Source organism: Drosophila montana, unplaced genomic scaffold (genome assembly GCF_035044405.1).
Source record: "Drosophila montana isolate Dmon_TW-CO22-7 unplaced genomic scaffold, ASM3504440v1 contig_402_1, whole genome shotgun sequence".
In the NCBI taxonomy this organism is placed as follows: Eukaryota; Metazoa; Arthropoda; class Insecta; order Diptera; family Drosophilidae; genus Drosophila; species Drosophila montana.
This window is the reverse complement of record NW_026998739.1, coordinates 3,358,364-3,383,993: the sequence shown is the minus strand read 5'-3', so window position 1 is coordinate 3,383,993 and position 25,630 is coordinate 3,358,364. Positions and strand designations below refer to the sequence as shown.

General features: G+C 41.8%; 1 protein-coding gene and 1 long non-coding RNA gene across 5 annotated transcripts in view; one reads left to right on the top strand and one right to left on the bottom strand.

Annotated features, from left to right (window-relative positions):
- Nucleotides 1–8,166: 8,166 nt before the first annotated feature.
- ab (abrupt) overlaps nucleotides 8,167–25,630 on the top strand; it is a 35,015-nt gene continuing 17,551 nt past the window's right edge. For 2 of the 3 annotated variants that reach the window (XM_064697825.1, XM_064697828.1), the window contains exons 1-5: nucleotides 8,167–8,204; nucleotides 17,446–18,269; nucleotides 18,342–18,897; nucleotides 19,004–19,288; nucleotides 19,401–19,602. In XM_064697825.1, coding sequence (XP_064553895.1) covers nucleotides 17,839–18,269; nucleotides 18,342–18,897; nucleotides 19,004–19,288; nucleotides 19,401–19,602 — 1,474 coding nt within the window. In that variant the 5' untranslated portion in view covers nucleotides 8,167–8,204; nucleotides 17,446–17,838. The remainder of the gene's footprint in view (nucleotides 8,205–17,445; nucleotides 18,270–18,341; nucleotides 18,898–19,003; nucleotides 19,289–19,400; nucleotides 19,603–25,630) is intronic. The other variant, XM_064697826.1, reaches the window with a different exon arrangement.
- LOC135439382 (uncharacterized) lies at nucleotides 22,971–23,597 on the bottom strand. 2 transcript variants are annotated; one of them, XR_010438044.1, is made up of 2 exons: nucleotides 23,361–23,597; nucleotides 22,971–23,211 (listed from the first exon to the last, which is right to left on the bottom strand). It is a non-coding gene; the product is annotated as an uncharacterized LOC135439382 (long non-coding RNA). The 2 variants fall into 2 exon arrangements; XR_010438045.1 differs by having other exon boundaries at nucleotides 22,971–23,208.

The following is a 25,630-nucleotide window of genomic DNA, read 5'->3' as shown; positions in this document are numbered from 1 at the left end:
GCGCACTTAATGCGTTTTCTTTTTCAGCAACAACAACAACAACACAGGCGAAAAAGCCAAGTATTTTTCTTGATATTATTCATTATATTACTTTTTTTTCGCCAGCCAAAAAGGAAAATGTTTTTATTGCCCGCAAAAAAGGGTACAAAACGGTCTGACGACTTCTTTGTCGTTTTTGTCGTTAGCCATTAGCCCCAAACCGACCCCGCTGGCCAGCCCCCTCCAATAAGTCATAAAGCGACGCAAATACTTATGAAAAATTCAAAGTGCCGGCCCAAAAAGTGGCCACAAGTGAGTCTGAAAGAAGACCCCGTTGGCCAAAATGCTGCCAGTGCCGACGGTAAACGAGATCTCAAAATCACCGCCAACTCTCCTGACAGCACAATGACTTTTCCCTTTTCCATTGCTTTTCCGTACGGTAAATACAGCCGTGCGAATGTGTAATTGCAGTCGGGCTCTGAAAGGTAATTCTTGAAGGACAATTGTTTTCTTAGTGGCGCCTCCGTTGCGGCCATGAGTTGGCAAATTTGTCAGCAAACAAAGGCCAAATCGGAGTTGAAAATTGAAATGCACTTAGTATTTGGGATTTTACCTTTACGGCAAATAATATGAATGTTGAACGTGTTGCTATTATTCCAAGAGGATGATTTGTGAGTTCTTTACGAATTTGTAAGTGGAAGATCATATCGTCGGTTACATTTGAATTTATTTTCTGCAAAATATCGAAAATATTGTACAAATGCCTTTGTAATAGTGTGTGCTAAACGGAAAATATTAGGACATGAACATGAAGAGGCATAACAATAATGGCAAGGGTAAATGGGTTTAATTATCAGTAAAAGCTCTACTAACGGACAAGGAAGTCCTTGGACAAAAGTCTCGTTTAGCCGATCAATTTTTGCTTCATTATTTTTCGTGCAAAACGGACTTTACTTTGCTCGGACTTGGGCTCATTTTCCTTTGTTGTACAAAACTTATTTTAAATATTGTATTGTTTTTACTTCCTAGACTTATATCTTAGAGGAACATCATACAAATGTTAGTAACTCTTCTATGCGTAAGCCTTATAGTAAACCCTAAATATAAAAATTGGTAGCATCAGTTGACAGTCGAAATATATTCTGCGTATCCATTAGGAACTGACATAGAACGAAATCAAAATAAAAACAAAGCAGTCAATTTTTAAAACTGAAAAATAAACTTGCATCCGCTAAAGAGGTTTTTTGTCTGCGTCCTGCATGCCCGAACCGCCCGCTAAACTAAACCCACGACCTAAAAACCAATGCGTAGTTGTGCGGGTGTGTGTGTGTGTGTGTGTGTGCAGCTTTTGTCAAATGCAATTTTCTAACGCAGCCGCAGTTTCAACGTTGACAACGGCGACATCGACGTCGACGCCAGCGTCAACGGCAGCAGCGGCAGCAACAATTGCAATTTTAAGTGAAAATAAAACACATAACAACAACAGTTTCGGCCAACAACAATAAAATCCTAAAACCTAATAAAAATTCAAATTAACATTTGAAAGAGCGAGTAGGCGCAAGCGTGCAAGAGAGTAAGCCGATGGGTGCTGCTAAGGCAAGAGAGAGAAAGAGCGAGCGTGGGCACAATAACACAACAGTGAAAAGAGAGCGATGCACACATGAGAATGAGACAGAAAGAGCCGAATGCTTATGAAATTCTATTAATTTTTGAACAAAACTGCATGTAATGTCTGTCCCCAATAATCCGCCCATCCTACACAGCCCTCTGTAACTATTTACTGCTGCGTGTGGTTCGCCTAATCGCCATAGAATCGCCATGGAGAAGAAAGGAGGTAGATGGGGCAGACGTACGATTTTGTTTTTGTTTGCGTATTTTGTTGCAATTTGTTTTTGTTGTGCTACTGCCCCGGCCATTCGTTTGCCGTCGCTGCTGCACTGCAGACTGCAGACACTCGCATAATAATGCAATTTGCCAGCTGCCCTGTCCGCTGCCCCCTGTAACCATATTCCCCATTCCACACGCACACACACACAGTTGTCGACGTCACGCGCCAAAAAGACTGCACGACCAGCTACGCCGTCTGTCGGCAGCCCGAGCCATCACATCCAAACATACATTCACATCTTGAATAAGCAGACACTCACACACACACACACGCATACCACCATGCAACTCTGCTGCCACCTGCAGGCTTGGCTTCTCCTTCTCCATTTTATTTGCTGTTTGATTTCGTTTTGGTCTGCGTGTGCCTCTCACTCTCTCTCTCTCTCGCTCACTGTCTCGCTCTTTGCGCTCTTGCTGCTGCCCCAGCTCATATTCTCATTTGTGATTTTTGTTTTTGTCCTTTTTTTCGCACAATTTGCCAGTTTTCCACAAAACAGCTGAAAAAAGCACGTGTCATCGTCACTGCGAAGTTTGGCGTCGACGTCGACGTCAAAGACTGTCTGCGTTTTGTGACGTTTTGTTTTCCACGCGCTTCGTCGCTGCTGCTGCTGTTGTTGCTGTTGCTGTTGCTCTCCATTGCCTCAGCCCCAACCCCAGCCACCGCCTCCATCTACTTTCTTCCCTTTTTCATGGTCGCCAATACGTTCGCTTTAGCTCGCTTGTTCGCTTTTTTCACGGCTTTGGCTTTGCTTTATTTGATTTTTATGCTATGTGAATTTTCTGTTGATTTCGATGCTTGCGCTTGGTGTTGTTTCGCATTTGTCAGACGGGACAAAACAGGGAAACCCCATAATGATTTTGGCAGCATGCTATCTCTATTGATGATAATGCTGTTCGTTTTTTAGCCTTCGTGGGATTAGCCATTACGAGCCCAACGAGCTGCAATAGGAAATGCGTTGGCCAAGTCGAAGCCCAAATGCAATTTCTTGCTTACTTTTGCACCGTTTCTTTTGCTACATGAAAATTATTGATTTGCTGACTCGCTTTTTGGCCGTTTGCCAAGCGCAAAGCTAGCAATTTTACTGAAAAATATCTCAAGATATTTGCAATAAAAACATATGTATGTTTGTACATGTGCATATACATATACATTACTCATACTCTTAGGTACATTTTTAGAGTCGTAGATGATGTTATAGCATCCAAACACCTTTGGTATGACCAGATTGAAGTCAAGCTGCCATCGCTTTTTGGCCAATTGTGCAATAGTTGAATGCAGTCTTGCACTCGCACTCGCATTTGCACTCTTTCTGTTTCTCTCATTCCTTCTCTTTACAAACGCCGACTCTTAAGTTTTCGTCTAAATTCCTCAGCTGAGGTTTGTTATTGTTTTCCTTTGGCGTTTTGCCGGCTTGCGAATCGTTGGAGTAAGCAACATGAATGAATGTTCGCTCACCCACACACATACAATCGCTGCCTGGTTTCGTGTTGGCTTCGTTGTTGTCTTTCTTGCACTTCGTGTCGCTTCGAACGTGTTCGAATTCGCCGACAGAGTAAGGGAGTGAGAGGGGCTGCGAGCGAGCGAGAGGCCAGAGCTGCGGCAATACCGGAAAAGAAAATCAGATTGGGGGAGTTCTATTAGAAGCGATGCAACCGAATAAGACAATTTAGCTAGGGCAATTGCTTCAACTACTTTTAGCCTTCTGCTGCTCCTACCCCCACATGAACTGTACTTTCTTGGGCAGAACTTGGTAAGCTGTTCATTAACCGTTAACGCGGCAGATCGTAAATCCAAGTGGAAGGTGTGTCATTGCGACTTATAAATAAAATTAACCGCAAGCACAAGCGGAAATATTTGCGCTTCAAGTGTTGTTATTGTTATTTTTGTTGTCGTTGCGTTACGCATCTCCATCTACCTCATTGATTGTCTTGTTGCTGTAATTAATGGCAAGCAATTACAAAAAAAAAAAAATACAATAAAAATTAAAAAGACCCCAATGAGCAGCGCATCCAAAGGTGGAATTACAAAATGAAATGTGAAGAGTAAGTTAAAAAGTGAATTACCTGATAAAGGACAAAACGCGATTTGAGGTGTGTTTGCGGCAGCCCAATACAATGCGTGTCCCTGTCTCCCTGACTCTGCCCCCACGTGTGGCTTGGACAGGTTATAAACCCGTGCCCAGCATGAGGCTTTAATGACAGCCAGAAGTGCTGCACAGTGGGACTAGCTCATAGAGTTCTCGGAGATATGTTCATGTTCGCCATGTTCATAACTACTTAAAAAAAAAAGCCACCCAAACAAATATTTACTTAAAAAATATGTTTGGCCTTAATCTAACAAATATAGTCTCGAATATTCACTTTTAAATATTGTTTTGAACCAAACCATATTATATTTTTTAAAGGTTGCACAATTGAATAGTTTTAAAAAATGTTGTGAAGTCTATAATTTTATTTAATTAAGCTCTGACAACTTTTCGTTAGTTCTTTCTTCGATTTAAGTTCGTAAGCCTCATTGAGAAATCCCACTGTACGTCACCTCCATAATGGTCGAGGCAGTCTTGTCCACTGTCCAGCTGACGCGCTTAATTAATTACGCGATTGTATTTGTGAGTAACTGCCGCCGTTGCCCCGGGTCTGTAGCCAACTTTGGGTGTTTCTTTTGGTCTGGTCATTGGCCGGATCACCACCCTAGCTCCCCAGTCGCCCCCACTTGTCTCCAAAATGTGGCGTATCGATGAGCCTGCACAAAGTTGTGTGGTAATGCAATCGCGGCCAGCGCTCAAACTTCCTACGTGGCAGAAGGAACCGCTGGCGGACAGATGGACGAACGTGTCACTGGGGAGAAATTAATACCTACTTAAGCCTAACTGGACAGTTGACTCCGTGAAGTCGTTGGCTTTAACTGGAAGGTGATTCAGACGACACGCAGAAATAAATTGTTCCGAGCTGTGTTCTGGGCTTGGGCACTTGAATCGTTTGGCTGGGCTGGCTGGGATTGGCTTGGAGTGCTTTGGGGTAACACGAACCGAAACTGCTGAATATTCAAATGGCAGCAATTATCCTGTGGTACGCAGGGCACGCGACACGCCCGAAAGGACTAGAGCCGCCTACCAAATTATGAAGTAAAAATTTTTTATTACCAAAAATTACAATGTGCGTTGCAACTGGCCAAGTTGAAAGGTGCAAGGCGAAGGGTAACCGTTAATTGTACGTCAAGCGAGTCGGATTTTCGTTTGGGTTTGCCTTCGGGACTTGGGGTCAACAGCAGCTTTGTTCTCGGTCGGCGGCTATCTGCATGGGTGTGTGTTAAATAGTCGCGACCCGTCGACAAATAAACACCCTCCTCAACAAGGGCACACGCTGCCCAGGTGGCGAACGGTGGTGCCCCTATTCAGAGACTTTTGGAGGGAAATTCGTAAACCTTATGTTTACATTTAGCGAAATTCTAAATTCTGTCTTAAGCGGATGTTTTAAATTATGCATATTTTTAAACTTTAAACAAGCGCAACCCATTATCATGGAAGTATTTTTTAGCCTTGGTTTCAGGAATTTTTGGATTAGAGAAAGCTTGTAAAATAATGGTTTTTAAGATATTTGCGCCATGGCTGGATTTATTCTCGATTGGACTACTCAATTCACAGTTTTTCGCTGAGTGTATAGATAGATATCCCATGCATATGTTGCCGTTGTCCATTATGGTTAATTTCATTAGAAATTCATAAATTCGTTCACAGTGTGCGTTGTGTCTTGCTTAAGGTCAAGAGGGGGCAGCGGCCAGCGGGTGTTCGATGGTGTGGGGGCTGGGTTTGGTGGATGTCACTTGTACATGTGTAAATGTGAGCAATAAAAAACGAATTTCATGTAGTTTTTGCTGCCTACTGCTGTGAATTTTATCCTGTTAGCCCTTTTTTCCATGTGGATATGTGTAGTTGTTAGTTACCGTGTTAGTAGCCATCATTGTTGTTGTTGTGGGGTCATTATTGTTGTCGTAATTTGTTTATAACGGTATTTATGAAATGGTCACAAGTCAACGCTTTCGCCACTGTTGCTCCTCCAACCCGACCATCAACCCTTAGACAGTCTGAGGACACGCACTGCCTCGCAACCGCCACCACGCCCTGCCCCTTTTAAGCACCCACACGAGTTTAGAGCTAGCGCCAATTATTCTTATTACGCCTATTATTTTTTTAACTACTACGGGTCGATGTTTTTGTTGGCTTTGCTGCCCTTTTATGTTAATCGCACTGTTTTTGGCTGGCAAAACTCGTGTAACTGTAATTGATATGCGTCCTTATCATGCAATCCTTTGTTACCGAAGAGGCCCGCCGTTATCGTTTCTATAAAAGCTGTAACTACGACCATTGTACACAAATTATCAATAGCTTTTATGGCCCTACATGTATGTACCTTTTTAGAGATTCGACTTCAGATCAACGTATTCGACTTGGTTTTGGCTCTTCTGTGACTTGTCTGCTTGCTTTGTCTAATTAATAAACTTTCACATCTTCAGTTTTGGGTAACATTTTCACTTGCAGCTTAAATTTAAGAGGTAGTCGGAGTAGTAAAAAGTCGAATTGGTTTATGTAAATTATTGGTGAACACATACGAGAAGACAAAAACAGTCGCAGCTGGCTCTTTGGCTGTTTGGCTGTTTGTTTGGCATGATCAATTAAATGGCCAAGAGCCAACGAATTTGGCCATCTAAGATAGACTTGAATAATTTATTGGATTTTGACAGTTAGACTTTAATTACAGCATTTCTATTTTTTAAAGTCTCTTCGATATTCGGTGTTCCAGTGTTAGGGAAAGAAAGCGTATATCGATTGGCAACACGCATCATCAAAGTACCATAACTACGATCCGATGAGGTCTGCACGGTGGCAGCGCCGGCTCAACCTTTGACCTCTAGCCGCACAGGTAGATACCCAATTGCACAGCCGTGACAGGGGAGCTGTACTGAAGGGCATGCTGCTACCTTTTATTTTACTTTTTTTTGTTGTTTTTTTTTTTTTTGATATCATAAAACAATAAATCTTTTTAATATCTCTGCCGTTGTGCGCATCTTTTTCACATTTTCTTCGTCAGAGGCGTACATTTTCCTTTTCAGTTGAAAATTTCTCACGTCCTTTTGGAGAGGCGTTGGCATTACTCAAGTTTGTGGATTTGAAGTAATAACTCAGTGCGTCATAAAAATTTTAATTGCTTTGGGTTTTGTTGGTCAGCCAAGTGCCGAAGCAGTTTTGGTAATTAACATTAACCCGAAAGCGTCCAAACAAAGCGCAAACAATGCAAAGAACCCAATTCACCGACCCTCCCACCCCGCTGGCCAGGAGTCATCGCCAACAACAACAACATGAAAAAAGAGAACAATGAAGCAATAAAAATTGCAGCGCATAATTTTCTGCTGCCTCTATTTGGCTTTACATTGCCCCCGCAACTTTTTCCCCAGCCCACACTGCATAAATATGGGACATACGCAAAGTGAACCCTTTTTCGTGGGGGTCAAATTTTCACGCGTATTTGTAATTAGTTTGCTTATTGTTTTCTCGATTTTGGTGGAAATTGTTCAACTCATAAAATTCTTGGGAGTTTGGAACAGTGGAGGCTTACAGTAAATAGCCGACCCTCAAGTATAGCTTACTTTTATTTTACCAGCTTTATGTGGAGCTAACCGATATCTAATGATTCGACTGAGGCAAAGTAGTTGTACATATCATGCCCAGATAGTTAAGAGCTTTACTTTTCTTCAAAAAGAAGTCACAATGTTATCCTCAATTCTTTTGGCATCGGGACTTTTGTTCTTTTCCATAAAAACATAACAATAACAAAATAGTAGTCAAAACAATTACATCGGATCCATCTGTTTGCTTTGTGGTCCTGAATCTTTTATCCTGCTCATTGCGTTTGGAGTTGGATGCGAAGCAAACAAAAAACGGCCACTGTCATGCAGGAAATTTATTTTTGGGCTTAACAAGTAAGAAAATCTTGGAAAAATCAACAGCAATTGTTGTGCACTTTGATGTTTGGTCAAATGCAGCTACACAGACGTTTCAGCCAAGTGCTAAGTGACTGCAATTAGAAAACGTAAGGTCAGGTAGATAAAAACCCAAAGGGATCCGCTGTGTATAGATCTCTATAGAGTTGGGCACGATCGCAACGGATTCGTGTCGAATCGAAATTCAAGACAATCGAGGGGCGGCAATAAATTTAATATCATTCGACACTTTTATCATAGGGTTTCGTTCTACAAACTGTACAAGATCTTGCTCTAATGTTTTACCCTGTGTTGTCTATTTACAGATCGAGTCGGAGCACAAGTACAGCCAGCACTTAATGTGAGTATATATTTGACTGCCGGCCAATGTAGAGTTAACTGCTGGTCTGGTCTGGTTTATAAGCAAGTGAAACGGCAAATCAATTCGCTAATTGAATGCCACGCAATTGAAATGCTCATTTGATGTTGTTAAATTCGAATAAGAGTGCACCCCTTGGAGCGCCCACACCGGGCGCCTGCCCGCGGTTAACAATCTTAATAGAATCAAAGACCGACGCAATATGAGTTTTAATTCGGCGTAATTGTGAAGAACTGAAAGTTCTCTATATCTCTGTCGAGCAAAGCGCTACATCGAGTACATCTGCGGTCCAAACATATATATCTATTTGCAAACAATAAACGTGCCTCCGCCCGCCACGCCCTGCGGCCTCTTCCCAAGCCAAACGCTGAAATCAATTAACAAAATGTCGCGGCGAGTACTTCGACTGTCCAGCGACTCGATTAATAACTGCTTGCAACAAGTAAACAAATCGTCAAAATCAAAAGTAAAATCTGAATAAAAAGTAAGGGTATTTTCAAATGGCACCAGCAAAGATTTGTTCTTCTCTCTTTTTTTTTATTTTTTTTGCTTCAAAGGGGTGCGTCCATGCATAGTCCGCCCCTTGATTTCCTCTTTAAAGACTGGCGCGCCGATTTTCTGAACAGCTTCAATTGTCTGCACTTGAGTTCAATTTTTGTTACTCTTGTGTATTCGGTCAGAAACAGAAACAGATTCACAAATAGCAACTACAACAAAGTGGAGGCAATCATTATTTTGGGGTAAATGCTTTGAAAGCTCTTTCATACAAAAACAGCCAAATTTTTAGGAACACAATGTTGACCATGTATGTCTCATAACTTTACAATCGATCGACTTTGAAATAAACTTTGTACAAATTAAGATATGCAATTATTACGTACTTCAATCACGCAAAGAAACAATATAAGCTAGATTTTATTTTGAGGCATCCAAAGCCATATGTGACTTGGTGTCGATTATGACCATAGTAAAAATCCAATTAATCGGGTTATCCATATGCAAAGTGTACATGTGACCCTTAACGTCCGCAAAGTTGATAGGGAACTTAAATCTATTCGAATGAATTACCCTTTTCTTTGAAATTTTAGGCATATAAATATATAGAAGCTAGTTATATTCAGAAAAAACATGCATTATCCATTTTCGTATGACCTAGGCGGAATTTTGTTCGGTTTACGGTTCGAATTCCAATTCCTTGCATTTAGGTTCAATTAGCGATCCCAATTATAATTGCCCGTTCTACTGAAAATATTGTAATGCGTAGATATTTTTAATCAGCAGTTGAGGGATACATTTTAAGTCTAGCCATATTTGCAATCTACCAAAATATGGTGAGGTAAATCCAATAGCAGGCGCCTAAATTGATTCTGTTTAGTTTCGGATTGTATTCCTCTAAATATATGGGCATGAAAGCTTAGTACCACATAAGACTGGAAAAAAACGGTAGCTCATAGCTTGCACCCAGTTTTGCAATTTGTTCGACAAATGAAAATTACAGAGGCTTAATTACTTTTAATAAAGACGTCCGTGCGTGGAAATTTTCTACTTCATTAGCAAAATATGGTTTTGCATAATGGCTCATTATGCCAGCAGATGGGGCTGATCAGCTCGGGCAAGTGATAGCGGCGAGAGAGAGAGAGAGAGAGAGCAGCCAGAGCGGAAGGGGTAACCAGTGGGTGTGTGGGAGGTCGCCTTAATACACACAAATTGAAAATTGATGAACTTATCCGGTATGGGGACGGCACAGCCAGATCTGATGGCACTCGAATATCAATCAATGAAGATCGATTCGAGGCGATATGCAGGCCGTTATGGCGATCGACGGCAAATGCTATCTGACTGCACATTTGTAGGAAATTACTAATAACAATGACTTTAATTGAATATTGCGCACTTCATTCAGTTCTCATTCAAAATTTGAACTCGATTTGAATATGAATTTGAAGATGGGCAATGAGAGCACCAACGAATTATCCATTAGAAACTTCAAATCGACCATAAACACTTAAACCTCATACACACATGTGTGTGTTTGTGTGTTGTTGGTGAGCTACATTAGACATCAGTCAGCCGATCGATCCGTATGTGAGGTACTGACGTTATATTTGGATACAGTGGATAACGAAGTTGGCTCACATACCCCAAGATTCGCAGCGTACTTGCGTGGTGGCTTCTGCTCTTGTTGTTCTTGTTGTTGTTGGGTGCCGACCGCGTTCCGTTGGCCCCCGCGACCAATTCATGCATGAAAGCAATTTTTAATTTATTTTGGTTGAGCGCTTCATTTTCCTAAAATTATGACATAATCACAACAGCAGCAGCAACAACAACAACAACAACAATAATAAAAGAGTCACCTAATAATGTCATGTGAAATTTATCGTACCCCAAACGAGTACCAGGGGCGTGGCTGCAGAACTGTGGAATGAGGGGCGGCAGGGGGCCAACAAGAGGGACAGGCGAACTGGAAACATAGACGCCGCTCTCTGTATGGGGAAATATATATTTGGATGCGACGAACACCTTCCGCTTCACAAATCAGCGCATGTGTTGACACTGTCAGCTCAGAGAAAGGAGCTGCGGCAGGGGTGTGCAAATGGAACCTTGGCTGACCAGTTGTCGTCAGTCGGTTAATGTTAATTTTATAATTAACCTACTGCGAGCAACAAAATCGCCGCATAAAAAAAGAAACATCAAAACATTCAAGCCAAGTGCTCGAGTATCGATTGACTATATAAAATTCGTTTAATGGCACCGTGGCCTAGTGTGAGAAAAAAATGACAGAGATCACTTAAGATACTAGAAGATTAAAGCAAATGCAAAAGGTTTAACTAGCACAGAAAATATATGCACACCTTAAAGAGTTTTGTTAATGTTTAAAGTGAAAGTTAATATAATAACAATGAATAGGCCGAAAAATCAAAATATGCCAAGGTGAGCCCTTATTTTTTATGCGAATAAAACAAATTGTAGCCAAAAAATATTTTAACTACATTTCTATTTCCCCCATCAATTCTTATGTCAACTTAAGACAGGGGAAGAGAGAGAAAGACAATGAAAATGAAAGACAGTCTTGATTTTAAAGCGTAGACAAAAATGTCCAACACAGAAAGTAGAACAGAGTCGAGTTGCTGACCCGCAATTGGGACAAAATGGTTGATACAATCAAAATAATTAGATGAAATACCGTGGGCGAAATATGTAGATAGATCAGGTATGTAAACACGATCGTTAAATGAAGCATTGAAAAACGAAACAATACAGCAACAAGAAATAAAAAAATAACAAGCACAAACACAAACACCATACAAGCACAGACGCCAGTGTATATATAATGACAAACAAATAGAAATAGAAAACAAGTTAACCAATGAAATAAAAGCAAATTTAATGACAAAAACGCGAGCGCCAACAACTTGGCCAATACGCGTGGCCACTGCCTGAACGCATTACAGGCCAGTCTGCTGGAGATGGAGCGAGAGATCAGCAGAGCAGCCGAGGAGCGACAACAAAGGGCAGATGGGTACACCAACAAGCGCTCCATTGGAGGAAGAGTGGACAGGGGAACTACAAAATGAGATACACATAAAAACCGAACCGAACAATGTATTAAATGTTATAAGTTGTAGACATTCAGTTAAGGCGCGAAAGAGTCGCAGCTAGTGGAAGAGTGAGACGGCACGCTCAGCTCGAAGGCAATGACACTAACATATCTACCATTTTTATTTAATTTTTTCTTTCAAAAACTAAATAAATTATATATACATATATTTAAGTACATGCCCTAAACATTTTGCTCTATTACTGGAGATCGTGTAGTCTTTTTTTTTTTGCTTAGCATTTCACTTTGATTCGCTTTTATTGCTTTTCCAATGCTGAAGGGAAATATTCGAGTTGAACAACAAATTAGCTTGTAGTGGGTTTGGTAGATATGCGATACACGCCACACATACATTGATGCTAGTTGTACATAGATGGACGCTTTCTCTCTTGGCGTTAATTGTATTCGAATAATGATGCAGCTACGTATCTATCAGATACTTTTTCTACCAACGCTTTAGCTCAGACTATTTGAATTTATGGCCAGTTTATGTAAATTTTTAATACCATTCAGTTGTTGTTGCTCTTGTAGCTGATACACTCATATGTTTCTATATTATTATTATTATTACTTTTTGGGGGGATTTTAGTATAGTGACTTGTTTTTTGTCTGTTTCTACATTTTTCCCATTTCTCAATATTAACAATTTATTTTCTACTTTTTTATTTTATTGTTGTGCGTCGCGCAGTTCATTGACACTTATCAAAAGCACTGAGCGAGCAGCGTAAAATTTATCCGTATCTATATTTGTATTTGTAAATGTATCTGTATCTGTATCTGTATCTGTTTGTATGTATCTGTATGGTCAAAGAAAGTTGGAAACTCTTTTTAGTGCTGCCGCATTTGCATACATTCGACCACATCTTTATAGCATGCGAAACGTTTCGGCTGCGCAGCTAATTGCGGCCCATTAGATGCCTATCAGCTGGCCCACCCCATTAAGAGCGTCATTTGGATTAAGTTGGAAATTAATTAGCACAGGTTAACCAAACACTCCACAGCACTGTGTGGGTGAGGGTGGTCATAAAACCTAAACACAAACTGTACCAAATTAAACTATTGCACAATTTGACCGCTTGTCATAGTTACTCAATCAGCGTGCAGCGTTTCACAGCTAAAGATACAAATCTACACACACACACACACATGTGAGTGATGAGATTTGGGTGGGGTAAGAACCCATATCCATATCCACCTGCGAGTCGCCCAAGTGTGGCTCTCAGTTCAGGTCTCCATTGCGCTTTGGAATGCCAGCGTGTTTTTTATTTATTCATTTGTATTCTTTTAATTTTATTTCTTACTTTTATCGCTGGCCCTGTCAAATATGTGGACGCTTTTGGCCTATCCGTCCTCGTAATATCTCTAGTCGTATCTCGTCTATTTACTCATTTAATTTCGTACTTTGATGCTCGGCTTTGAAATTTGAAATTACTCAATTAGTTTAATTAGCAGCTTGGGCGATTCGACTTGATTTGCGGTCATTTGGCTATGACAACGACTACGACCACGAATAGCGAAATGGATCGTGTAGACAGCTTGGCAGTTTTGCCGACAACTATCCAACTATTGTTTTGCTTGAAATTGAAACTCAAAGTTGACGGACTAGTTTTCTATACGCATTTTAATCAGTATAAGTATTACCTGTATGCGCAGGTGGCAAATATATTCTAGACTAACTTTCTTAACACATTTAAGAGAATGTTAATAATAATATGTAAAAACTAAAAATTAGTAGTGAACCCGGCTTTTCATATTTCGGATCGAGCTTAAATCATATTGGTAACATTTTTGTCTTATTTTAATAAAACAAATTTCAGATTCAAGCACAAAAAGAAATAGTAGAGCATTTTCACTTTTCCCTTACCTCCACACTTTTCCCGTAATTCTAATGAAACGATTTCTTTTATAATTTTTCTAACCAACATTTAAGCTTGATTTATTTTTCAAGTCCAGGTGTATGATTTACGCATATCGCTAGCATTTGGATGCGTCAAAGTCAAAGACTTGGGCGATTGCCATTTATCAAAATCATTAATGCAATTACGCGACCCCGTAAGACTGCCGCCTGCCTTCTTGCTGGCTAATTATTTTGAATTATTCAATTTCATGTCTCAATTTAAAGTCTCAGAGGCAATTAGGCAAGTCGGTTCTGGTTGCTGTTCCCATTGCTGTGGCTCTTATTGTTTCTGTTATCTATCTGTCCAGTCATTTTAGTTTTTGTCCGCTGAGTGGCACTTTGATGCGCGCCCAGGGTGTGAGGAGGCCGGGGTTTCGGGGCGGTGCCGGGCATGTTGCTCTACAAATGCAAATTAGAAATGTGTGGGACTAAAATGAAAACCATTTAAATAATTGAAAATCGAATAAATCGCGCGCTGCGCGAAAAGCAAATCGAAACCAGAAATAATAAGAAAAATGGAACTGAAATCCAACAAAATTGGCCCCAATTTGGGACAGGTGAGGGGGGCGGGGGCGCCCCTAAACCAAGTGGGCCTACAACTAAAAGCAAATGCGATGACCGCTCAATGCAAGTAAATACACATCGAATACATAGAAATATATAAAGCCATACTATATGCTTATATATATATACAAATATGTATATGTATTTGTGTGGTTGGAAAATGCGCGTCGGTTTATTGATGTGCAAAATCTAATTAATTATTTCATTAAAAGTGTATTTTATTGACATTCTAATTTGGATTTTTAGAACATTTTTCCCATCACAAGTGTGTGTATTGGTTGTGTGTGTCTATCTATACCTATACACAGACATATATATATATATATATATAGTGCTATATATATGTACAATATTTACGATTACACTGGTTTACAATTTGTGCCTGCGTGTGCGGCCTATGCGCAATTTTAATTGGTTTTTAACTAATTTGCTTGCATCCCCTTTCAACCCAATTGTCCTCTGTGTGTGCGTGTGTGTGTGTGTATCTTTGCAGACTTTCTTATAATTTACATATTCAAAATGATTTATTTTGACAAATTCTAATCAATTTCATGCATTAAACTATAATTTTATATGTATATGTTACATAACTATTTTAATAATTATAGTAGAGCGATATTCTAGTGTTTCCTTAATAAAGTCACACATGATTAAGAGTACATAAACCCCAACAAAACAATGAAATTGGTTTAAAAATTATTATTTGATTGCGTCGACGCCGAATCGCAATAATCGTTATGGTCGTTATATGGAACGTTTTTGTTTAGCCAGATATTGGTAGTTCATGCACACAGAAAAAAATGTCTTAAGCTCATAATGAAATTTCTATTTGAAAAGCTGAAACACAATCATTAACAAAAGACTCTCTTTGAAAGCCTTATATTAGGTATGGAAACTTTTGTAATAAATATTTTACTCAAAATCCAAACGCATTCGTTCATATCCTTAAAATCAATCACTTTTCATGCCTTGAGGAAATTGAGAACAAAATAAAGTAATATGGCACAGTAATAGCCTAATCTTACAAGTGTATGAAACGTTGTTTTTCTCTGAGTGTATTGAGGGAAGGAGGTGTTGTGTTGTATTCTCCGCCTTTTTTTTGCTTCATTTACCAAGGCGCCGTATCAATTTACCCAAATAGTTAGTTGGCATAAACGTTGTTATCCTTATGTGTGCTTCCTGCTTGTCTAACAACAACTGTTGTTACTTGTCTCAACCCCAAACTCCTTTGCACGCATATCGTGTACTACGTATTCATGTGCTATATATGTATATATGTATGGAGAATCATATGATTGGATATGAGGCGGCTTCTGTGTTGTTTAGTAATTCGTTTTTTATTTACTATTATCATTTACATTTATTTGTTATTATGATATGCCCTCTCCTTTCTCGCACAGACTTCACATATCACAATGTGTCATTGTGTGGGTGTGTGAGTGGGTGTGTGTGTGTGTGTGTTCGCTTGGCCTTTTTATTTGGACGGGTTTCTGTTTTTCCACGCAAATTTTGATATGTTTTGTTTTAGACAGGCGAATTGAGATTGCGCTTTGACTCCCATTTTTAGCTATACACTTTTTTTTTGTAAATTCTGCGCTAACGTGAGAAATGCAATTGCGTCGCACCCACACTCCCACACACACACGCACACACACACACTGGAATCATCCTATCTATATATATACATAATATACTTATATATATTTTTTCGTTTACATTTACATATTTTTTGGTTACCAACCGGGTGCGCGGTTTTGTTGTTTTTCTTTTTTTTTGGTATATATGAGGTTGGTTTTGTTTAGTTATAGCTGTTGTTGTTCTTATTGCCCTTTCGAATTTATGCGATACGAATGTTTGTTCAATAAACGAAATAATTGTCGGCAAGTGTGTTATGATGAAATTGTTTTGGGTTACTTCATAAATTAGCGCACAAATAGTGAGACAGTCAGATATATTCCCGCACATTTGCTGGCCTCGAAGGGGGAAGTTTGAGCTGTTCTTTCACCCCCAAATGGGCCGGAAATTTGGATATTTTTAGTTGCAACATTAGTCTAAAAATGAGACCATCAAATAGATAGCTTGAACTGAAAGCTTAGATTGATTTTTCCGTTTTAATTTGAATCGTATTCGTGAACGCTTCAATTTGTTAATAAGCTTCCAATACTTTGACGCTAAAAACAAGTGAAGGTACATAATGCTGTACATTAATCTAGTATTGTATCATGCCCATAATCGAATTTAAAGCGGATTATCATTAATCATCTGCCGTGCAAGCAAACACCCAAGGAAGATGTATAAAGAAAAAAACACACAGTTCAAAACCCAAAACCCAAATAAAAATCAGGAACCCACAACTGACTTTCAAAACTCGAAATTCCAAGTTCGCTCTTGAATGTGGCATGAAATATAAGCGTAGCACTAATGCAGGCGCCAATTGCAATCGGAAAGCTAGTACATTAGGCTTCTGTGATTATTTTGATAGAGGGGTGTTCCGCTTACGATTCCCCCCACCACGATCAGAATCATAAGCGAGGATCAGCAGTGCCAGTGAAGTAAATGAATGGGTTTATAAATATTGTGAAGGCAGCACATCGATCAGACTTGGGTTCTATTCAGGTTTAGAGGCTCGCGTTCACGGGAGACGGGCAAGTGTGAGTACATCTCAGTGCCTCAACCTGTAGCTTGATGGATCAACACGACGTGGTGCAAACAACTAATGATCTTATACAATTATTTTGGCTTGTAACTCAAACTCAAAGATCGACTAGGCCAGGCCCAAAAGTGCGGCTGTTACTCCATTGTTGGCTGCTTGTAAATGGTTAAATTAAATTGATTTGCGTCTAATGCCCCCGACAAGTGGCCCGCTCGGTGCGCTCGCGTAATTAATGATTCCAGTAGACACCACGGAGGGCCGCTGTAAACTGGGCAACCAAGCAACTGAATAACTGGGCGAATAGTGCGGGGCAACCACCAGCCACCAGCCGCCAGCGTCGTCTCGGTGCTTAAGTATGAATAATTGGTAATAGTATTTAATGATGGGGCTTCCAATGCTGCTGAGGGGCCACCTGCCGCACTGTATGCTGTGGACGGTGGCAATTGAACCTAAAATGAGCCAACGACTCATGAGTTTTTTTTCTTTCTTTTTGTTCGATTTTGGATTACAGACAGAGGAGCTACCCCACCCCGACCCGATTTAGGAAACGTTCCGTCCATGGTTGAGGCCCCAAAAGTCCGGTGAAAATGGACAAAGGCCGTAAGAGGTTGCCACAACTTTCGCCCAATTAGCAGCACAGGGAGCAGGAGCAAGCACCAAGATTGGCGGAACGGCACTGTAAATATTTGCGAATCTCCACACAGAGCTGCACAAAGCAAACATTTATCTACAATACAATAGAATCAAAGAGCATTTAGGCCTAAGAAATAGGATTTGGCAACAAAGGGCACCGAGGATCGAGCCCATTAAGACATAGCACACAAATAGACGGGCACGCAAACTGAGAAAGAAGCAAAAACCGTTGTGGCCGAAAGAGTCAAGGACACGGCACAAGTTCCTATAAATGACCGAGTCCACTCAGCTGCAAACGGCGGAGAACAACAACGCGGGCGTGGTCAAAATGGAGCCACCGCCATTGGCGACCTCCACTCACTCGCACACGCACTCCCTGGCGGCAACAGCGGCCGCCGGCGCCGGTACGGCGCTATCGCCAGCAACGCCGCCACTGCCGCCGCTGGGCCATTCACAGCAGCATTATGCGCTTAAATGGAACGACTTCCAGACGTCCATACTCAGCTCTTTCCGGCATCTGCGCGACGAAGAGGACTTTGTCGATGTGACGCTCGCCTGCGATGAGCGCTCCTTTACCGCTCACAAGGTGGTGCTCAGCGCCTGCAGCCCATACTTTCGCAAGCTGCTCAAGGCCAATCCTTGTGAGCATCCCATTGTCATCTTGCGCGACGTACGAAGCGATGATGTTGAGAACCTGCTAAGGTAAGCATTACAATACATTTTCAATTGTTTCCCATTTAAAGCTCTTCCACTGTTACCCCCTATTCGCTTCAGCTTCATGTACAACGGCGAGGTAAATGTAAGTCATGAGCAGTTGCCCGACTTTCTGAAAACCGCGCATCTGCTGCAGATACGTGGCCTGGCGGATGTCAATGGTGGCTATCCCTACGCAAAGGCTCTATCTGCGGCCCTCAGCCACAACAACAACAACAACGCAGAAAGCAGCAATCACAACAAAATTAGCAACTATTTGCCCACAGCGCTGGGTAGCTCCAACCTCAATGCCAACAGCAGCAACAGCGGCAGTAACAACAATCACAGCCAGAGCTCGACCTTTAGCACTCCGCAAACGCCAGCCACAGTGCCGGTGTCCAGTGCAGCCGCTGCCGCCGCAGCAGCCTCGCTGACAGCGGCCGTGGCTGCAGCAGCTGTCGCCACAGCATCCAATCTACCGTTGAGCAGTGGGAGCAGCAGCAGCATCAACCAAGGCCAAGGCCAGAGCCAGGGAGCAGCACAGAGCAGCAGCAACAGCAGCGGCACGCCCGCCATTCAGGAGCTAAAGGCATCCGCAGCGTCGCCCGTAAGAACCTCCAATCCAAATCCAAGCAAAGTAATGTGTGCAGTTCCGTTAGCTTGCACTCGATTTGATTGTGACATGCATTAGCCCGCTAACTAACTACCCTTTACCCTTTACGCTTTACTCTATAACACTTTAGGCCAGCAGCAATCATTGGGATCTGAGCGATATGGAGGGCAGCCGGAAGAGTCACCTGACACCGCCACCACAGAAACGCATCAAGAGCGCTGACCTTTTCCGTGCGCAACATGGCATCAGTCCAGAGCGCCTGCTAATAGATCGTGACTTTCCCGTGGCGGGACAGCATCCGCTGACTCGCAATCGCAGCCGTGATACGTCTAAGGATCGCGATCGCAGCCTGGAGCTGCGAGAGTCGCTGCTTGGCCAGGCTCTAGAGAGCAGCAACGGACAGCAGGCTAATCAGGTAAGTCAACTTAAAATAGGGCAACATAAACACAAGTCAAAAATGTACCCTGGATCCGGTGCTAATAACTTCCATAATACCCTAACTTTTTAACCTTTTACAATTTACGCAGAAACATGATCTCGGCCAGAGCGCCGGCGAAGATTCCAACAGCAGCGATACGGAACCCTCGGATCGTGGCGATGGCCAACACGACGGCACACTCGACGGCATGGACAATCAGCGTTCTCACTCCTTCCCAAACGCATTCCTGGGCCTGCAGGGTATTCCCGGCCTGCTGCCAGGACCATCCGGCCTGGGTGGCAATGATTTTGGTAAGTACACAGGCCACAGGCCACGTTAGCTATTTTGTGAACATAATGGAGTATTTGCCTCTTGTGTATGATTTAACGATCTGTTTCGGTTCGCGAACGATTTGCGTATGATTTGCATTTACTAGAAGCTCGTTACTAACTATCGACAGATATCGATAAACCGATAAACGGCAGGGCATTCAAATTCGACAAACAATTGGCCAACATAGTCAAAAAATTTAAACGTTAAAGATAAACCCAAAAATTAATAAACATGTATATATAAGTTTAGTTAACTGCGCTGTGTATCGATTATCAGTTGCGCTGTGTATCGATTATCGATTATCGGTTTATTGTAATCATAATCTTATCAATTGCATACTGTCTAAAAAAAATACTCTTAAGTAGCTGTTTTAGTTTATGATTTAAGTTATGCAGCGAAACTCACAAATTGTTTGGCAAACGATATGTTTGCCTATCGATAATACAACAAATTAAGAACACTCATTTAGTTTGCCACATACACGCTTGGTCGTATGATGCCCAAATCGAGGCAATCATTAAACCCACATCCCACTAGAACTAGCACTAGCAATAAAGAGGACCATATTCCAATTCCAATCCCAGCCAATCGGCCCAGAGTGTGAAGAAATATGCGCGAGCCACGTGTCGCATTAGAGCCGACAACGGGCAAAGTTTGGCCGGACAACTGCTGGCCAGGACATTTGGAGTGCGATTATATACATATTCGGGATAGAAGGGGAAACGGCCGTAATGTTCATTTACGTATGTGCAAATGTTTCGAATAACGCACAAAAAATTATTATTATTACTATTACTATTACTATTATTATGATTATGATTACCATTCGATATTATGCGTACGGGGACGCCCAGCCGGATGCTTGTGGAAAACCCGTTACAAATATGAATCGTTACGTTCCGTTTCGATACCACGTAACGTAAAAGTCAAGAATTCGTTAGGGCTGCTAACCCCCCACATCCCCTTTCCAATCGCATTTCTTGTTTGCGTTGCCGAACACATTACACGCACTTTGTATAGCGTCGCAAATGTCGCATTTATCGCGCATTAAAATGATAATGGTGCCTTAGCCTATTGGAGCACCTCCAGCAGTCCTGCAATCGGACTTGGCCTAGGCCGCCGCTAAGCCGGCGATGCCATTTAATATTCAGCGCACATAGATCATTGCAGCAAATGTTGACCGGCTGGTGGCTGCTCGGTTAGTTGCTGGGTCGAACGACTGGGAGATGGCTTGGTAAAGCAGTCGGCCTGCGAATGGGTCGGTAGGTCTGTCAGTCGGTCGGCGGGTCGGTGGGTCGGACGGACGTCGCAGATGCCGTGCCTCACTGCGAGTTGCAAAGAAATCAAATTTAATAAAGCATAAACATTCAATAAGCTTCGACTTGCACGCCCCCAGATCGGGCTGAGGGAAAAGTCATTTGAAATTCCGGACGGCGGTAACGGTGGAACTGGGCTTGTACTTGGTATTGGACTTGGGCTTTGACTTGGCTATTTCGCAGTCGGAATCGAAAATATTAACGGCCCAAGCTGAAAAGGATAAAGTTTTGTACAATGATAAAAATGATAAGTTTTTTTTTTTTTGGTCTTGTTCTCTGCTGTTGTTGTGTTTTGTTGTTTTTCTTCTATGTCATGAGCTGTCCTTCCCTCCAGCTTCTCGTTGGACTTAGGACAGTGCCAAGGCAAAAGGACAAAAAAGGACGACACTCCTCGCACACATACATATATTTAGATTTTATTTCATTTTATTGCTTTTTTGTGCATTCGATTTATTCGAACACATCGGCAATGGTCGAAACGGTCTTAGAAATTGCGTACATGTGTGGCAAGGACTTGAAAGCTCAGCCCCCTGTATCCACTCGCCTTTGCTACAATCCCGTCCAGTACAGCCCACGCCAGCTCAGTTTAGTAATATGAGTTAGGTTTGCATTTTAATATATTTGCGCCCTTCTTCTTCTTCTTCACACACAGTCACAATCAGATGCGGGCCAAGTGTTTGAGCAAAAAACTACAAAGGCGAAAAAGTTTACTTTGCAAAATCCGTTGCAGAAACATTTATAAAGTGGCCAGCCCCAAAACGACTAGAAGTAGAAGCCAACGCCAAGGTGACAGGGCAAACGGGGCGATAGAGGGACGGCTTCGCTCCTGGGAGCGTAAAAAGGACTTGAATAACAAGGCGTAGGAGCAGGCGCTGACCTCTAGAAGGCGTTGCCGTCCACGACATTGGTCTGAGCGACATTTTAAAATGAAAATGATAGCAAAGCTAGAAAAAAAGCGAGCAGGGATCGAGCGAACAGCCCCCGGCTGACTGGAGGTGGACAGGCGGCAGGCAGTCGAAACATTGACAGCAAATAAATGGCAGCCAAAATAATAACAGCAAAGGGGAGGTGTAGCTCGTGTGTGTGTAGATAGAATGTGTGTAAAAATTAAAAAACCCCCAAAAAAATGGAAAACACCAAGACAAACGGTAATATTCAGAAAGGCGAACGAAAGACTTTTTGGCAACACAACAAGCCCTTTGGCAGCTCAGCGCCATCTTTCGGCGTCCGTTGTTGGCTGCAAGACGTCAAGAAAGTTGCTCAGGCACATGTTATCTCTTCGCCAATGCAGTTGGCGCCGACATACGTGGGAGAAGAAAAATCATTGACATATAAGGCCATTTGCTCATTTCTTGCGCAAGCCAAATGCAAAAGTTCCACGAGCAGAACGGCACGGAGAAAGCAGCGGAGCTCGGACTTGGCCGGACCGACTGGCGCTGGCCAGCTAATGCGCAAAGTTTTTTTTCAATTTTGTTTGCCAGCTGCTTCCTCCCATACGGGCAAATGCATTATTTTGTGCCACATTCGTATAAAAATCTCATTCAGCACTGTCACAGATGCGTTGGCAGTTCCATTTCAACAGACAGAGCTGATCTGGCTGAGAGACTTGGTAAAATTCTAGACGAGTTAATACCATGGGTAATTGCAGAAGTTAAGAGTTTTAGACTTAAGCTTACAACTGATGTTTTAAAAATCTTGCAAAGGTTAAGATTTCTTCGTAGCCAGAGAACGATCTTATGACGAAATGCCGAAGTACCAGACTAAAATAAACAGAAATAAAATCTAACTATTTTTAGTTAAAGTTCCATCTAAAACTGGAACTTCAGATGATATATAGACAACAATAGAGACATTCAATGTACACAAAGCAAGGGATACAAAAAAATTAGCAGCAGGCAAACCGAAGAACATTTCTTAAGCCAAACCAAACGCGCCCAGTTCACGGCAGTGTGAGTGTGCGTGTTGGCCAACTGCTCGTGTGTGTGTGTTTGTGTGTGATTGTGCGAATTGGGGTTGGATGATGGCAGTCATTTCTATATGTTGGCGTGTTTGCATTTAATAAATTCGATTAACAACGGAATAAATACGCTTAAATGCGGAAAATAATGAAAACTAACGAAAAGCGTTTTGTTAGACGTCGACGTTGGCGTTTGCCATGTAGTTGTCGTCGCTTGGGCGCCGCTTTCATTCTATCCGGCATTCAATCATTCCTTTCAGTTATTCATTCGCTTTACGAGCTGTGTTATTATTGTAAATATGTTGTTGTTGCTGCTGTAACAAATACAAATACATTACGTGAATAAACGCACCCATTATTTCATTTCATCAAGAACCATTAACGCCAACACGCTTGCAAGCCACCTCCCTAGCACATTTGCCCGTACCCCTCCACTTGGATACATATACATACACACACTCACCGCGCCTTGTAGCACCCACTTGGCCAGCTTGACTTGCCCCACACGCCTGCATCCCAGCCAGGACATGAATATGCTGAAGGAGCCACAGACAGGCAGGCGCAAGAAACTTCTCCAGGGATAATGAGTAAAATTATTGGAAATACGTTTTCAGTGCGTGCGTCGCTCGCATGCTTGGCCATCTATATCTGCATTTATTATTTTTACGTATTTTGCTACTATACCTAGCAAATTTTTGCTATTCAACATCAGATCCTCTAAATAACAGTTTAGTAGAAAGGTTTAGAACTGGTTGCGAATTACAATGGCGTCTCTTTACAAAGATCATTTCATTTAGAAGCTGGGTAACAAATCCTAAAGTATTATATCTCTTTACCAAGCTCAAGTTTTCAAATATCCCATTCACAAAAGTTAAATAAAGCATTTCTATATGTGAATCTTAGTTTGCACAATATTTTCTAAGGCGCCTAAGAGTATGCACAGGGTTTATTGCAAAATAGTTTAATACAGTTTTACCCAATGGATATTGCCACGCCCACTTGACCACTAGCTAGCAGCAATAATAGAGAAAAAAATTGTTATCAAATTAATTTCAAAAACTCGCATCTGCTGCACGTCACACATAAACGCACAGCCTGCACACAATGTGTGCCTATATACACATATCTGATACTTATATAGATATATATATATAGATATATATATGTATATATATAGAGTAACAAAATGCCAGGGACACTTTCGGGCACACACACAGAAATGTACATAAGGGGTGGGTTACGGTGTGGGCGAGTGGAAGCTCGACCGAAAACGAAACCGAAACTAAAAACTTTTGAGTTAAATTCTCGCTCTAATGTTTATGTAGATGAGGGATTATGTCATTGTGTGGGGCAGCAACAACAAGCTAACCGAAAGCGGAATGCTCACATTCAGGGATTTAGAAGGGGGTAAGAGAGGAAGGAGCAAATCCAAAACTGAAAGCCCATTGCAGCACTTGAAAATTCTAATTTCTACTTAAACTTCGTTTGAAATAGTTTAGCACACAGTTTCCGAAATATATGTAAAAAAAAAATGGAAATGGAAAAGGAAAAACATGATTATTATTATAATTTTAATATGTGAAGTCCAAGTCCAAGTTATATACATGTGGGGTATGGACAGAGGCTCTGAGGCCGAGGCTGTGCGTTTGTTATAGAAAATACATTAAATTTATACAAAATTTGTTGTTGCTGCTTGTTTTGTGTTTTTGTTGTGATACTTGAGCTTAACATGCACACACACACACACACACCGCAGACTCTTTTAGGTATATAGACACAAAGCCCAGGCAAATGCAAAACTTTTCAAAACTATTCGGTTTCGGTTCGGGGTGGACTCGTCCCAGGGTTTTGGGTTGACTGTGTGGGCTATACAGCCCTTTCAGCCGTCGTATTTTAAATTCAAGTGGTCTTTCACACAAACACACACACACACAGGCACACACACGTGCATACACAACACATATAAATAGATATATACATGTTGGTGTCGTCGGTGTTATGCTTAAGGATTTCGCTTACGAATCCGAATCCGTTTCAAATGCGAATTTATTTCTACAAAATATTACAAAAGTCAAAGACACAAACCATTCCACATACGCCGTACTCTGGGAAGAGAACTAGGCAGCGCCAGCCGCATGGAAAAAGGTCATTTTTGGGGCATAGAATTTACATAAATCCATATGGATGCCGCATGTCCAAGTGTAAGTGTGTGCGACTGAGTCCATTTGATGCCCTCCTCCATCTTTGCCAGCTTCTTTGGCCACGTGCCGGTGACAGAGCCGAGCTGCGAGCCTTGAAACGAGCTCTTGCATGCAACCTTTCGGTATTTTTGCTTATCACACAAAGCTGATGCTGTGTCTGCGTGTGTGTGTGTGTATGTGCATGAGTGTGTGAATATATATGTATCTATGGATACATGTGTCGCTGTGAGTGCTACTTGCCTCGCTTTCGAACCCATTGATAGCCGTAAGCAAGCGATGAGCAACCGTACAGCCGCCCAAAACGTTCAACCTTCAAATTCCGGCGATTGTATTACCAGTTTGTGAGCATGTGCTCTTGCGTGTGTGTGTGTGTGCGTGCGGTTTTCAAACGGAAGTTGTACGGTAGAACAAGCGACGGCTGCTTCGCTCGGCCTTTTCCATTTGACCCCGTTGCTACTTCGTCTTCATCTCCAGCATTTTCTGTGTACCACCCGCCCTCCCCTTCTCTTAGTGCCTTACATTGATATCCCTT